This window comes from Sinocyclocheilus anshuiensis, unplaced genomic scaffold (assembly GCF_001515605.1).
Source record: "Sinocyclocheilus anshuiensis isolate Anshui unplaced genomic scaffold, SAMN03320099.WGS_v1.1 scaffold63, whole genome shotgun sequence".
NCBI classification, from domain to species: Eukaryota; Metazoa; Chordata; class Actinopteri; order Cypriniformes; family Cyprinidae; genus Sinocyclocheilus; species Sinocyclocheilus anshuiensis.
Genome location: NW_015552625.1, coordinates 2805575 through 2820832, shown reverse-complemented (window position 1 = coordinate 2820832; position 15258 = coordinate 2805575). Strand labels below are relative to the sequence as shown.

The 15258-nt window shown below is 38.3% G+C and overlaps 2 protein-coding genes across 10 annotated transcripts in view; both read left to right on the top strand.

The window, feature by feature from the left end:
• The window catches only part of LOC107666425 (zinc finger SWIM domain-containing protein 8-like), a 40535-nt gene extending 28838 nt beyond the window's left edge, over positions 1 to 11697 (top strand). The window contains exons 20-26 of one of the 6 annotated variants that reach the window (XM_016457702.1): positions 2028 to 2251; positions 2374 to 2865; positions 3222 to 3402; positions 5197 to 5367; positions 5702 to 5821; positions 7397 to 7575; positions 10126 to 11697. In XM_016457702.1, the coding sequence (XP_016313188.1) occupies positions 2028 to 2251; positions 2374 to 2865; positions 3222 to 3402; positions 5197 to 5367; positions 5702 to 5821; positions 7397 to 7575; positions 10126 to 10329 (1571 nt within the window). In that variant the 3' untranslated portion in view covers positions 10330 to 11697. Of the gene's footprint in view, positions 1 to 2027; positions 2252 to 2373; positions 2866 to 3161; positions 3403 to 5193; positions 5368 to 5448; positions 5492 to 5701; positions 5822 to 7396; positions 7576 to 10125 lie in introns of those variants that run through there. The other 5 variants (XM_016457701.1, XM_016457700.1, XM_016457699.1 and 2 more) reach the window with 5 other exon arrangements.
• A 1177-nt stretch (positions 11698 to 12874) lies between these two features.
• ndst2a (N-deacetylase/N-sulfotransferase (heparan glucosaminyl) 2a) overlaps positions 12875 to 15258 on the top strand; it is a 145080-nt gene continuing 142696 nt past the window's right edge. For all 4 annotated transcript variants that reach the window (XM_016457707.1, XM_016457706.1, XM_016457704.1 and 1 more), the window contains exon 1: positions 12875 to 13027. The gene's annotated coding sequence lies outside the window, so the exon portion shown is untranslated. The remainder of the gene's footprint in view (positions 13028 to 15258) is intronic.

Sequence of the window (15258 nt, the reverse complement as noted above, 5' to 3'; positions counted from 1 at the left end):
CGAGCCGGTTGAAAATCGATTCAAATATGTGACGTTTCAAATCGGTTGAGATGCTAAACAAATCGCGATTCATTTAGGGGTAGGAGTTTATATGAATGCATGTCTGAGGGGAACTTACTGTTTTTAGAAAAGTTTAGATGGTATTTTTTCTTTTCATCTTGCCTCTGTATAATGCATATTAAAGTTCATAAGTGCAGGGCTGCTTTGTTTTCTGCGGAAACCAAGGAAACGCTTTAAGCGTCACCTGCTGGCAGAGAGTGAATCTGCATCACATTCAGCTAGTCCGCTGTTTCATGCAGATATCTTTGTTTCACAAAACTAAAGTCAAACCATTCTGTGTTTGCTTCAAATTTCGAAATTATACAATCCAATTTAGATTAAAAACTGATCATGTTGCATGTATGCAGCATATTTGTTTGGATCATGATTAAAATGCAGTGGTTGCCTCTAATTTTAAATGGAAAGAGCACAGACAAAGCCTTATTTTGTTTATATGAAGAGATTTCTTTTATTTCTGTTACTTATGTATTTGATTTGGGGCTTGTTTTAAAATTTCAATTTAGTTTTATTTACGTTTACATTATATTTAAATGTTGTCATTTAGCAGAAGCTTTTATCCAAAGCGACTTACAAATGAGGAAAATAGAAGCAATCAAAACCAACAAAAGAGCAATAATATGCAAGTGCTATATTAGTATATTATTATTATTATTATAGTTATATTTCAATTTCACAAAGAAATGTGCAGCATTTTGTCCAAGCAATAATAAAAATGCACATTTAATTAATAATTTGTCTTAAATCTCATTTTGTAAAAAAAAATAAAAAAAATAATAGTGAATCGAATCGTGAAATCAAAATCGTAAATCGAATCGTGAGTTGAGTGAATCGTTACATCCCTAATAAGCAGTGATATAGCTCATAATTTTCCAAGTGTATTATATAGCTTTCATTCTTCAAGGTCAACCATATATTCATGAAAAAAAAAATCAGTTTGAATAAGGAAAGCAATAACTTTGCCATAGTATCCTTTCAAATGTTAAATTGACACAGTCATTGCATGCTTTGCATGTGCTGCCCCATCCCCCCTCCACGCCCCCGGAAAAAAGTTCAGGCTCAGGATTTTTTTTTGCTTTAACCCCTGGTCCTGTGTTGTGCCAACAGTGAAGCATCCTGAGACCATCCATGTGTGGGGTTTCTTTTCAACCAAGGGAGTGGGCTCTCTCATAATTCTGCCCAAAAACACTGCCATGAATAAAGAAGGGTATCAAAATGTCCTACGAGTGCGACTTCTTCCAACGATCCATGAGCAATTTGGTGATGATCTGTGCATTTTCCAGCATGATGGAGCACCATGTCACAAAGCAAGAGTGATAAAGAAGTGGCTCGAAGATCATTACATTGAAATTTTGGATCCGTGGTCAACCTGAACCTGTGGTCAGTCCTCAAAAGGCGAATGGACAAGCAGAAGCCCACAAATTGTGATCAACTCCGATAACTAATAAGGCAAGAATGGATCGCCATCAGTCAGGATTTGGCCCAGAAGCTAATATCCAGCATGCCAGAGCGAATTGCAGAGGTTATGAAGAACAAGGGTCAACACTGTAAATATTGACCCATTATATTTTTTTGCCAATAAAAGCCTTTAAAACTTGTGCTTATCATTGTTTTTCAGTATACCATAGAAACGTGGAAAATTAATCTACAAATACTGAAGCAGCAAACTTTGCAAAACACAAAATTTATACATATACATTTATATAAATGTATATGTATATATGAGTGTGTGTATATAATGTATATAGTGAGAGAGAGAGATAGATGGATAGATATGGGTAGAAATGGATTTAGATGGATGGATATATATGGATCGATGGATATATATTGGTTGATAGATATATATGGATGCATAGATATAGATGGATAGATAAGATAGATGGATAATGCAGTTAATACAGTATGTTAGAAAATAGGTGGGCAAACCTGCCTTTTGTTTGGTTTTAAATTCTTGTGTCTTGTTTTCACAGGCCAGGCCATGGAGATTGGGAGTGCTGCCCTCAACATCCTGGTGGAATGCTGGGATGGGCACCTCACACCTCCGGAGGTGGCGTCACTCGCTGACCGCGCATCACGAGCACGGGATCCCAATATGGTGCGTGCTGCGGCAGAGCTGGCCTTGAGCTGCTTGCCTCATGCTCATGCCCTCAATCCCAACGAGATTCAGAGAGCCCTGGTGCAGTGCAAGGAGCAGGTATTGTCCAGCACAGCCTACTTTCATTGTAGATCATTATCCACACATTTTTACTCTAATAATATTATAATCATCTGCTTGTTGCCTTTAAAGAACACTTTTCTGTCTTGTTCTCTTTTCAGGATAATGTGATGCTGGAGAAAGCTTGCATGGCAGTTGAGGAGGCTGCAAAGGGAGGCGGTGTTTATCCTGAGGTCTTGTTTGAGGTGGCTCACCAGTGGTATTGGCTGTACGAGCAAACAGTGGGTGGAGGCTCTGGGGCCCATCGAGAGGGGTCTGGTCGCTGTAGGGCCAATGGTGGAGCACGAAGAACGCCACCCGAGGGAGTCTGCGGTATCCTGGATAACACAGGACTCTTGGACTCTTCAGGTGTCGCAGCTGTAACTACAACAGTGACTGCAGCTGCTGTAGTTCCTGTCATTTCTGTCGGCTCCACCATCTACCAGTCACACGCGCTGGCGGGCTCAGCCATGGCACACACGCAAGGCCTGCATCCCTACACCACAATCCAAACCCATCTGCCCACCGTCTGCACCCCGCAGTATTTGGGTCACCCCCTTCAGCATGTTCCCCGTCCTGCTGTCTTCCCCGTGTCTGGGGCGGCCTACCCACAAGTATGAGCTCTCTTTCTTTCTTTGTGATATGATTACTGGGTTTCAGTTATCTGTGCTTAGCATTTTTATTTCAGTATGTAATATTATTTGTCTGCATTTAACTGAAGGGGATAAATACTAAATTTAAACACTAATGCAGACTTTTACTTGTCAGTCAGTGATGCATAGTGCCATATTCCTGGCAGAATATAAATGGAAAGAGACTCCTGACAGTTTGTTTATATGTGTATGATGATCTTTACAACTATTCCCTTGGATTAACTTAATTTTGTGGCTTTTTAATTTTTCAACGGCAGGTATATGACTCGAGGAAGACGTATCAAGCTGGTTTTAAGAGCGTCTGTTTGTCTTCTCAGGGAATGCACCCTGCTTTTATTGGTGCTCAGTACCCGTTCTCTGTGGCTACTGGCCCTCATCCTCCTATGGCAGCGACTGCTCTCACTTTTCCTGGAGTCCCAGTGCCAACCATGACTCAGATCGCTGTCCACCCGTACCATACCGCAGAGGCAGCCCTGCCTCTTAGCACTACTGTGGCAGGTAAGAACGACAAGTTAGATTTAATTCCATCTTAACATGAAGACAAATTTTTGGGCATATTATCAAATGTTATTTAGATGAATGCTGAATAAATGCAAGGTTTTTCACATTTGTATCAATTTGCCAGAAATGAATAGTACTTTCATCTGATATATTTGAAATGATTTATACTTGCATTAGAGAGTCAAATCAGGCCTTTAAATAGCTGTTTTATTCTATGTAAGGGTGGTTCTTCACAGTGGCTGCCATGTTGAGATCATATGATCAACTCAGAACTAATTTTATCTCAGAAAGCCCCCTGTTTTCAGTAGAGTCGAGGGGGGAAAAACAGTTCATTAGTCTTCATCTTTCTTTGAAGATTTGGTATCGATCCACAAAAATGTAAAACTAATGGAACATTTTCACAGACTGTGATGTGTTTCCAGTTATTAACATCAAAAATCTATCACAGTTTTTTATATTTACATTTTTAAAATAAATTAATATACATTGTAAGACTATATCTTATATTACCTTGAAATTTTGGAAAAGTAGTTAACACTACTGAGTGAGTATTTCTAATACAATGGCTGAAGGAGCGATGGCAAATTCACCATCTTTCTGTCTTCAGTCTTTCAGTATTTTTCCTCTTTTGGAAAGCCATAGAAACACTATCATGAATTTTCTTCTGTTGCTTTTGAAGCAAACACAGAAACTATGTTGTTTATTGAAGTATATCATTGTGAAACAGTTGGCTAGGTGCTCATTTACTAAATAATTAACTTAGCCATTCAAATCCTATGTCACTATTTCGGCTCAGTGCATTAATAGTGAATGGCAACTCGCATTTTGAATACCGCAAACAAGAGTCATATGAAATCCATACAGGTGTGAATGTTGTATTTTTGAACAATGTTCCAACAAAAGAATCATTTATTCAATTTTATGGATATTTTATGTTCATAGCTCATTTATAAGGAATGTAAATGGCCCTATGCAGGCAATACAGCCCTACAAAGGCAACAAGCAATAACCACCACCAAAAAAAAAGTTGGCTTTAGTGTGGATTTTGTCAGTTCCTCTGAATCTTGAGCATAGAGCCTTCTATCATAGGACAGGTCACAGTTTAAGAGACTTGATGTCTCGAAATTACCTTGGCATGACAGAATAATCAGTGAGAAAATATAAAAATTAATCAGGAATTGTTTTAGAATTGGGTTGTGACTAATTGGGTTGTGACTCCTTGAATCAAAATTGGATCTAATTGTGAGATGCCCAAGATTCCCACTCCTAATTATCAGACACTTTCAGTTGTGGAATAATATTTATGGATGACAGATATTACATGTACAACTATTAAATTTTCATTTAGCTAGCGGAAGATCTTAACCAAAGTGACTTAAAATGAGATACATAAGCAATTTGCCAGAGGCAACAATATTCATAGTATACAATGCCAAATGACAAATGCTGACAAATTGCTTATGTATCTCATTTTAAGTCACTTTCAGAAAGGTAGATTATTAAACAAGCTAAAGCAGAGGTGAAGTGCAGAAAAGAAGAGATTTTTGTGTTTGTGTTTGCAAAGCTCTACAATGGCACTGCTAACAAAAAGATCACACCTCTAGATGTGAATACAAAATTCAAGGCCAGTGAAAGGATTATTTAGTGCACCTTTAGTTCAGTGCAGACAAGAGTTTGTTACTGTTCTTACAAGTTCACCAGAGATTGTTGGAAAGCCAAGCTATCAGACAGTTTGCAAATTCATAGACAAACACCGTGAACCTCCTCTCACCATTTTTTTTTGCCCAGCAGGAGGAATACACTCAGGCTCCGCCATCCAGGCCATTCAGGGGGCTTCTCTTCAAGGACTCTCGCCCCAGCCCGCTTCACTGGTCAGCGCACCCTTCCCTGTGGAAGATGAGCAGCACAGTCAACCAATCAGCCAGCAGGGCCTGCACTACCTCCACTCGGCCTACAGAGTCGGTAAGGACGCCTGATTTCTAATTACATAGACCTTTAGGGCATGGCTTGCCTGTCCTTATGTTGCTGTTTTGCACCCATTAGGATCCATCTGGTCCTGAATTGTGGTGATTAATTATCAAGAGAGGTGAGGGAGAGATCGGTTGAGTCCATGTTGCAGGACTGACAAAGAACTCTCGCAGTGAGAAATATTAATTAAGGCATGATTTCAGTTTTATGAGTACTCATAAGTCCTGGAGAGTAGGACGTTGGGTGCATGTGTCAATTCAACACATTATACAGTACAGTGTCATACAGAACAGAGTGTTGATGGCAAAATCTTCCTGTCCTCATTTAGGCATGCTGGCCTTGGAGATGTTGGGAAGGAGGGCCCACAACGATCATCCAAACAACTTTTCCCGTAGCCCCCCGTACACTGAAGACGTCAAATGGCTGTTGGGCCTGGCTGCGCGTCTTGGTATGCCCATATATCTTTGTAATATGTCTTCTAGGAAAAACAAGTCCATTTTCTGTTACCTGTTGTAATAGCTGGAAGTAGACTGTAAATGATGTGTTGGCAGTTTACCTTGCCTTCAGCGGACAAGAGAGGAGAGGTGATTCTACAGCGAGTCTCCAGCAGAGTTATTGACATCCTGATGTCTTTCCTCTTACTCTGAGCTTTATCCCATGCTGATCACAGCATGTTGCCAGTTTTCACGGGCCTAAATGTTACAATTGAAAATGTAGAAGTAGACAATATTTTGCCATGTTCAGGTTAGGCATTTTATGAAATGGCTAGTTTATTTCTTGATGCTTTGCTAATGGTCCCCACTGGAATTGAAGAATAGCTTAAGAAGATGGTAATGACATAGACCTTTACAATGGTGAATCAAACGCACACCTCTGGAGGTGCCAGTTAAGAGAAGAAACTTAAACGAATATGCAGTTATCATTTTTCTTTAAGTATAGACTTCATACTTAAGCGAGTGTGCAGTTATCTTTTTTCTTTAAATGAAAATAGACATCCACATGCTTCCTTTAAAGGGATATTCTGGGTTAAATACTTAGTATTTGCCAAGCAACATGTAGACTAGTACAGACAATTTCCCCTTTTTGCTCCAGATTCTCCACTTACTAAATGTCAGCACACTTAAATTGCAACTTGACAAATGAAATTACAAGCCTGTTGATTGATCATAATATTTAATGTTAATGCTTTCAGTTCCAAGATAACTAGATAACAAGATAACAGGCCTTTGTGTAATTATTAAGTTGAAGCACATCTTCATTTATAATGTATCTTTTTCTTTGAATATTTTCAGTTTTATTTTTGCATTGAAATGTAGAGAATATGATTGAATTTTATTTTAAAAAATTACATTTTTACTATATTTGAATATAATGTAATACTTTTAGCCCACGGCCTTCAGTCAGGTTTTAATTTTGGCCCTTTGTAGTAAATACTTTGGGCCCTTCTGTTCTATATTTTCTCAAACTGCATCAAAATGCACAGGACATGCAAAGGTAATACAACAATATAAGGTTTATTATATTATAAAACATCTTACCTCACATTTTATGGATGTAATCTATAAAGATGCAGTCCTCCACAGTTGTTTGCATGAACATTTCTACTACTTGATGTTTAACTTGTGAGTGATATTTCACTTGCTGAGCTTCGATGATAATTACATTTCACCATACAAAGAATGCAAATTACTTTACCACTATAAAACGTCCGGTCTGGGTATGGTCTTTCGCAAATTTACTGATGTGTTATGCTACAGCTCTGATCCCAAGATATTCTGTCTTGGACTTATAGGCTCATTGTATTTTTTGTATGTGGGAAAAAGGAAAATGTAAGCAGAAAAAGCAAAGCAATGCACTGATATGCAAGAAAAAGAATGGTTGAAATGGTTGTATATTGACAGTGCTTTTTGCACTGATTTAAATGATAATCAGAATCAGAAATTCTAATTAAATTTAAGAATTAAAAAGGACACAATGTATTAGTGATTCATTTCAAAATGTTTCCTTATTCTTCTCTCCTCAGGTGTGAACCACGTGTACCAGTTTTGTGTGGGGGCAGCGAAAGGTGTTCTTAGTCCGTTTGTCCTGCAGGAGATCATTATGGAGGCTCTGCAGAGGTTAAACCCTGCACATATCCATGCACACCTCCGCACTCCTGCCTTCCACCAGCTCGTGCAGCGCTGCCAGCAGGCCTACTTACAGGTACAGCCTCACAAATCCCTAAGATTCAGCCTGGGGAACTAATCACACTGACATTATTACTAATAACATCCCTAATTGACGATGATCCACCAGGAGCAACATGTATTCTTCCACTGACAAGAAGCAGTTAAAATTACACCCGAACACATGAGATCATCCGTCACAGCTGACAATACTCTCAAAGTTTGTTTTCATATTCGTTAGACTTAGTTTCAAGTTTCAAGTAGAGCATTTGAGTAGGGTTTTAGAGCATTCGAGTGGTGCCGAGGCTGGATTGTGACGGCATTGTCGCCCACGCTGAATATAAATTGTACATGAACAATTCTGGAGTGTTAAAGCTAGAGAGGGAAGCCTGAGTCTGTTCACAGGATGGAGCATACTGATGAGAGAGCATCAAAAAACACTGTGACAGCCCAAAGCCAAGAGCGGCTTGCTAGAGAAGAAGCGCACACATGCTATCTCTCCCTCACACACACAGACACGCTCTTGCAGTTAGCTGCTAGCCGGCTCAGAGGCTTTATGTTGCCATTTCAAAGGGGTTTCAAGTTGTTGCATGGGCAAACGATGCACATGTCTGCGCAAGTGGCCGCTCTCGTAGTGGCCTTGCATTTTAAAATGCCCAGATCAAGGGTAGACTCTACCATATGTCTGCCACTGTAAATCTTTGCAAATGAATGTTGGGTAAATGTGAAAGGGAGACAGTGCCAGCTCTAATCCACTCTCTCCATGCGTGGATAATGAGATGAGGGACCGAGAGGCTGTACTCGAGTAGAAACCTACCCAGACTGTCACAGAGTCATTTCGTACGTCGCTGGTGGGAAATGCGCTCCATATGCTGCATGTCCCTATAAACATCCGGGGACTTGACGCTTCATAACCGGTTTACATTTTATTAAAACGAGTTCAGGTTAGTGGCATCCAGTAGCAAGAATATTTATGAATTTATCATGTCGCACATGTTTAATCACAGGGAGATCGAAAAGGCATGACCGTAATGAAATGTTGTTGAACGAGGAGTAAACGCATTTAGAGCTAGAAACTAAACTGAACTCAAAACCCCAGAACAAAGCGCCATTTATTATTATTATAAATATTCTTGTATATTGTTCCACTTGCAAACTAAATGCATGAACATGAAATATTCAGGGATTAAAGTTCTCCGGCACCGTGCCGGATCTCCGGCATGCAGCGTTTGGCTGCGGAAAAAAATAGTCCTACATTAAAAAAAAAAATCTTGTTGATTAACATCACTTTCGAGTCCATGACTTCGCCAACCAATGGTATGAGAGGAGCACAGCTTTCACTCAACCAAACTAACATTACTAGCCAATCAGAATGTTTTGCTCTTATAAACACGAGACGCACATAATAGTATCCAATTGCGGAGTCGCAGCCCTGATGAATGGAGAAGCATGACAAAAAGCTGCGAGGCGCAATGGTCAAAGATGTCCATCTAGCGCATATTTACATAGAATAACTAATTAAAAAGCAGCGGAGCTTTGTAAACAGCTCAGAGTAATCATGTCATCTCCATAAAATGATATGATTGCCAGAACAAATTTACCGGGATTTTTGAAAAGGTCCTGTTCACACATTATCTATTAATGGTAACTTACCGGTAATTTATCAGTACTGTATGTGTGAAAGGGGCTAAACTTTTCCTCTCGTAAAAGCTTCTTGTTTATCCAATTCATTCCAACAACAAAAATATTCTTTGTGATCTTCCTTTCTGATTTTAAAATGTAATATGTTGTTCTTCCTTTAAAACTGTCATTTTTTTCTCTTGAATATCCTGTTTCTATGAAGCCATTAAGGGGCGTCTTGGTGATGGAAAAAATATGAGATGGGAGGAAAAATTTTATTTCAGCATTTTTGAATTGCTTGCAGAACTTTCGAGTTCCTCCTAGAAACGTTTTATGAGCCAACACTAATTTTCTCAAGGAAATACAAAAGTATAGAAAAAATTGTTTTTTTTCCCCTTCCATCTCAATTTTTCCATCATTACATTACTTTTGTGTTCCCCGAGAAACTTTGTACCAAACGTTTTCTTGTGTTCTTTTGCGTCATTTGTTGAAAACCTTTGTGATACATTTTTTTTCAGGATTCTTTGATGAATAGAAGTTCAAAAGAACAGCATTTATTTAAATAGAATTCTTTGTGATAATTAAGAAATGTCTTTACAGTTTATCTGGGCAACAGTTTTGTGAGCAAATGCAAAAGCATTAAAATAATTTTCCCACCTATATTAAATTTTCTCCATCGCTGTCCCTCTTACGTGCTCTGTTTCAATCAGAAATGTGTGACATTATTAACGGCTTACTACCTGCAATTCATAATTGCAAAAAAAATGTTCATGGTACATTTGACATGCGGCTCTGATGGTTCTACTTTAGATGCATTAAAACATATTTTATAGATAACACATTAACATTTTATTCCTCAGCTGATTACTAAAGTTACCAATTACCAAAATATAAAAATAAAATAGAGATATGTCTGTGGATTCATGTCCTACCAGCCTAATTCACGGTCTTTCTATGTTTGTTCCAGTACATCCACCATAGGTTGATCCATCTGACTCCCGCAGACTACGACGACTTTGTGAACATCATCCGAAGTGCCCGCGGGGCGTTTTGCCTGACACCAGTTGGCATGATGCAGTTCAACGATGTGCTGCAGAACCTGAAGAGGGGCAAACAGACTAAAGAACTATGGCAGCGGATCTCGTTGGAGATGGCCACTTTCTCACCCTGACTGCTCTAGAGATCAGCGGGGACAGAGCCGCCCAATCTCCTGCAGCTATCTTCCCCACAGACCACTAACACAGCTCAATCCGACACGCAGCTCTCTCCGTTCCCCTCGAAAGGAAGTGTAGCCATGACGACTTCCTGTACAAGCCCACTCACATGACCGAACATTTAGTCCTTCAGGCCCTGAAGTCACGAGAATCTGGTACAGAGATACTGGGGCGAGTGAATTACTCCAGTCAATGGGTCCCTCCTTCGTCGAGTTGTTGCTCCCAGTGTTGTGTCTGATCTTGTTTTTTGTTCTTTTTTTTTTTTCTTTTTTTTGGAGTGTTCAGTCGAGTAACTTAATGGCTATGTATGTTTTATCTATGTGTCCTAACATCTTTCATTCACTGATTTCTATGCTTTGCAATACCCGAGTTCATTTAGATGGTTAATACGGGGAAAAAGGTTTTCCCTGGCTATGTTGATGTTTGGTTCACGTTTAAACAAAACCACTAAATGTCAGACTTATTCTGCAACATTCCTCTACCCTGGAGAACAGAGCCTCCATCGGTCATTAAGGATTTCAACGTTGAATAGTGGATGGCATTGTAAACATGAGGAGAATAAAAACAAAACTTTGCTAAAGAATAAAAGAGACATTTATTATGAAACAATAATCAAAGTACGGGTGAGAATTCTTCAATGTTTTTGTTTTATCTTTTTGTTTTTAATATTTTGTATAGTGTGGTGTGTCTGCAGAGAGCAGGATGAGGAATGGAAGAATGCTATTACTGACTGCTCTGCGAGTTCCTTTTTCCGGTCAGATGTTGGTGGCTTGAGTGCTGGAACAGAGAAGTCTGGCTGGACCAGATTACACCGCTTTAATTTGTGAAATTCAAGACGTCAGCCGTGACTTCAGTTAAAAACAATTCGGGCTTCCTGTCATTTAAATTGGGTTCTTTTATATTTGAATTCCAGCTGTTTCCGATAGCGTTAATAGACTTTGGTATCTGCAATTTAATATTTTTGAGGTTAAGTCGAACCACACAATCTTGTTTTTCTGTTCTCATTTTAAAATGGGTTAACTGTTCCCCTCTTGTCTAATGTTAGTTGAGTGGTCTATAAATGTCACTGCCAGATTCCCGTGTTTCCAGCATCGGCCCCAGCTTGGAACTCGCTAGTGGAGAGTGACCGAGTAGAAAATGTACTGTGATATTTTTGTATTCTTCAAGTGTAGCTTGGTTGGAAAAAAACAAACAAAAAAAATCTATATAAATCCATATAAATATATAAACTGTGCTGATTCCAAGAAGATGTAATCTAGAATAAATGGGGAAAAGAGAAAAACTAAATTGGAACAAAGCAATATTAAAAATGTAGAGTTTACTTAATAAAGATAAATCAAAACACTAAAAGAGTTTATCTGTGTCCGTTTATGTGGTTCTAACCATTATATACACCACTGTTCAAAAGTTTGGGGTTGGTCAGTTTTTGTTTTTTTTGATAGAAATCTCTTATGCTTAACAAGGCTGCATTTAATTAATCAAAAATAGTATTACTATTAATATAACTACTATTATATATTAATATTATTATGAAATATATTACAAATAAGATTACTATGAAATATTTTTTAACGTTAAGTAAGTGTTTTCTATTTTAATATATTTTAAAATGCCATTTATCTCAGTGATGCAAAACTACATTTTTAGCAGCCATTAATCCAGGCTTCAGTGTCTCATGATCCTTAAGAAATAATTTTAATATGCTGATTTGGTGCGCATTCTTGAAAACAATTGTGCTGATTAATATTTGTGGGAATTTTTTAAAATATAAATATTTTGTAAAATTGTCTTTGCTAAATAAAAGTAATATTTTTTTTCTCTTACTGACCCAAAAGGTTTGATCGGTAGTTTATATCGGTAGTGGGATGAATTGCAGAGAATCAACATTGTACCGAGGGGGGTTTTCATCGCCTGGGGGCGCTAGAAGGTTAAATATCGAAACTGCAGAAATGTTGTGGTCTATCGGGGATTCCGGTTGGTTTACATGAGGAATTGACATTCTTTGCTTATTCAATCACGGAGTTCGTTTGGGTGCCAAATGACACTTGTACATGATTTGTGTTTAATGCTAACCTATACATTTAAACTTAAAGTAAACAGTGTGCTCAAACAACTTTACAGAAAGTTCAGGTAGGATGTACTTTAAAAACACAAATGTGTAAAGATAATACACGATAATATCACACAGGTCCTTGTTTGGGCCCCTACCTGAAAAAAAAAATGCTCGGAGGTGCAACTCTGTTGGAAACATGTCTTTCGAATTTGACGACAGCGCGGGGGTTGTAATTCAACAAATGTATCCCGTAAAGTATTTTAACATGTATTTTGTTCTAATAACTCCAAAATGTCATTTGACAGTTTTCAACACATTCAACTTAAGCTTCACTTTTACAAATACTTTCAGCTGGTGTCATGTGAAATTGTGAGTAACGGGAGGTTCCCCCCATCGGACGGATTGATTTGGTTCGTTCCAGAGTTTTCGGTAGGTAGAGCGGAGCCAGAGCCTCTCGAGCCAACAGCAGCATCATAGCCGAGTGAAGATGGCGGCTCAGAGAGTGATGCTGTCAACGAGAGTTTGAGTTCACCTCTCCTTTTTAAACTTATGAAACCTTTGCGGATCCTTTACGGATAGCTGTATCAAAGAAAACTGTATTGGTGAGTCATGTTTTATGTTTTCTTCAAAACAAGCGCGGGTTTGCCTCTTCAGAACTGAAGAAATGCTACGGCTAGCCGCGCTAACCTCGTTCCGAGGAAAATCAGAGGAGCGACTTCTCAACGTGTTTTAATTTAAAACCCATTTTAGTTTTCAAATACACTGCTATATTTTAAAAACCGTGACATTTACCTCTCTCCAAGCTCAGCTGTTTGTATAAAGACTTCGTCTAGCCGCCGTAGAGACTGTTTGAGCCGCGGTGGAGTTGAGTTTTGCAGTTTAGTGGAAGTTTTGAATAGTCACTGATTTTTATCTACACATCCAGCAAGTGTTTAGGTAATGCTAGTATATATACACATACACAAATCAGCGCTTTCTTGCTCTTTACACAGCCTTAATGTGCAGTAACAGGGTCGAAGTGTGTGTGTGTGTGTGTGTGTGTGTGTGTGTGTGTGTGTGTGAGAGAGCCTATGTAAGTCTGAGTTTCAGAGCAGCTGGGACAAAAGCAAAGCGGGATGCTTGTTGCTTTTAAATGCATCTGTTTCTGTAAGACTTTATGGGCAGATTGAGTCTGCATTGGCATCTTTACGCAGTCCATAGAAAAGCTGAGCTGCTCTGCCAGTTCGTGCCATAGAGACTCGTTTTGGGCAGTAATGAATTTTGCATGGGCTTCAGTCAATGCTCTGTTCTCTTTTAAAGGTGAGGAGAGAATATCTCGTGTGTCAGCCTGCAGTTGCGCAGCTGTGTTGCTTTTGAAAATCTCTTTAAAATGATAATTCAGTACGTGTTGCTCTAGCTGAACGTTAACAGAATATGCTCTTGGATTTGTAGTACTTTGAACTGTTTGGGTGTTTTTAGTAATGTGCCTGCGTGACGGGTTGTTTTGGTATTTTTGAACATGTTTGGGTCTTGCGTTAAGAAAATATGCTTCTATCTTTGTGAGTTGTTGATGCGTAACCATTTTTATGACCATGATTTTAGTTTAAACTTTATGTACATGTATAAGTGAATGTGTAATTAACCTTTAAGTAATGTGTAATTAATGTGTAATAACCTTTTTAGGACATTTTAAGTGCAAAAATATTTGAAGTTTTTCTAATGCTGTGAATGCTAGTTATGTAAGAATTTGCAACATGCCGTTTAAAACCATTTTGGATGTATAACATCATCATAGGATGTCTCAGTTTTCCAAAATAACCCTTGTAAGTTTATGCAGCATATATAACAAGTATGTATCATGTATTTTGCTTTTTGAATATTGAAACGATAAGGAAAGTATTTTAAAATTAAGAATTTTTATGTATGTTTAATAATCAAAAAATGGATAACAAATGAAATGTATCTCAGTAACTGAAGTGATTCAGTGATACTCAAGTATCTTTCAAACTTAACACACTCCTTGGCTTGTCCCATTTTGCCCACAAGGAATTTTGAGACATTTTTATGAATGATCCTGAAATTATTTTCTTTATCCTGAGGCAATTTCGGATTGAAAACTCGTAGATCAAGTAGTCAAGCTTTTTATAACCATTATGTCTCTTAAGCGTTTGTTTTTGTTGTGTAATATGTAATATTTCTGTATAATGCATTATGAATGTTGAATATTGAATTGCAAGAAAAAGGAAGTTCAATTATACTATATAAGTTTTCATTAATAATATCAGTTATTTTTAATAATTATTGAGATTGGATAACACGTGAAATTTATCTCAGTGACTTGTGATTGACGTGGATTATCAAATTGCTTTCAAATTTAACACAATCCTTGGCTTGGTCCTTTTTTGCCCATGTAATATTTGGAGATATTTTATTAATGATCATACAATGATTTTCTCCATCTTGAGGCCTTCTTTAAATATTAGATTGAAGTCTCACAGATAAAGTAGTTTAATAATAGCTGTAAAAAGCTTGGTTTTACACTTGTGTCTCTTGAGCTTTTGTTTGTCCTCTTTTCTAGGGCTGCACGATTAATCGCATGCGATATTTAATGCGCATCTTGCAAGTAAAGCTGGTTCTGTAATCAGCGGTAAATCTCCATCACGTGCGTGCTTTCACATGGAGCAGCATTTACTACACAGAGCCGTTGTTCACTGACAAGCTGCGCAAAACATGCGCAAAATATGATCGTGGTTTTGCGCAGCTCGTCAGCGAACAACGGTTCTGTGTAGTAAATGCTACTCCATGTGAAAGCACGCACGTGATGGAGATTTACCGCTGATTACAGAACCAGCTT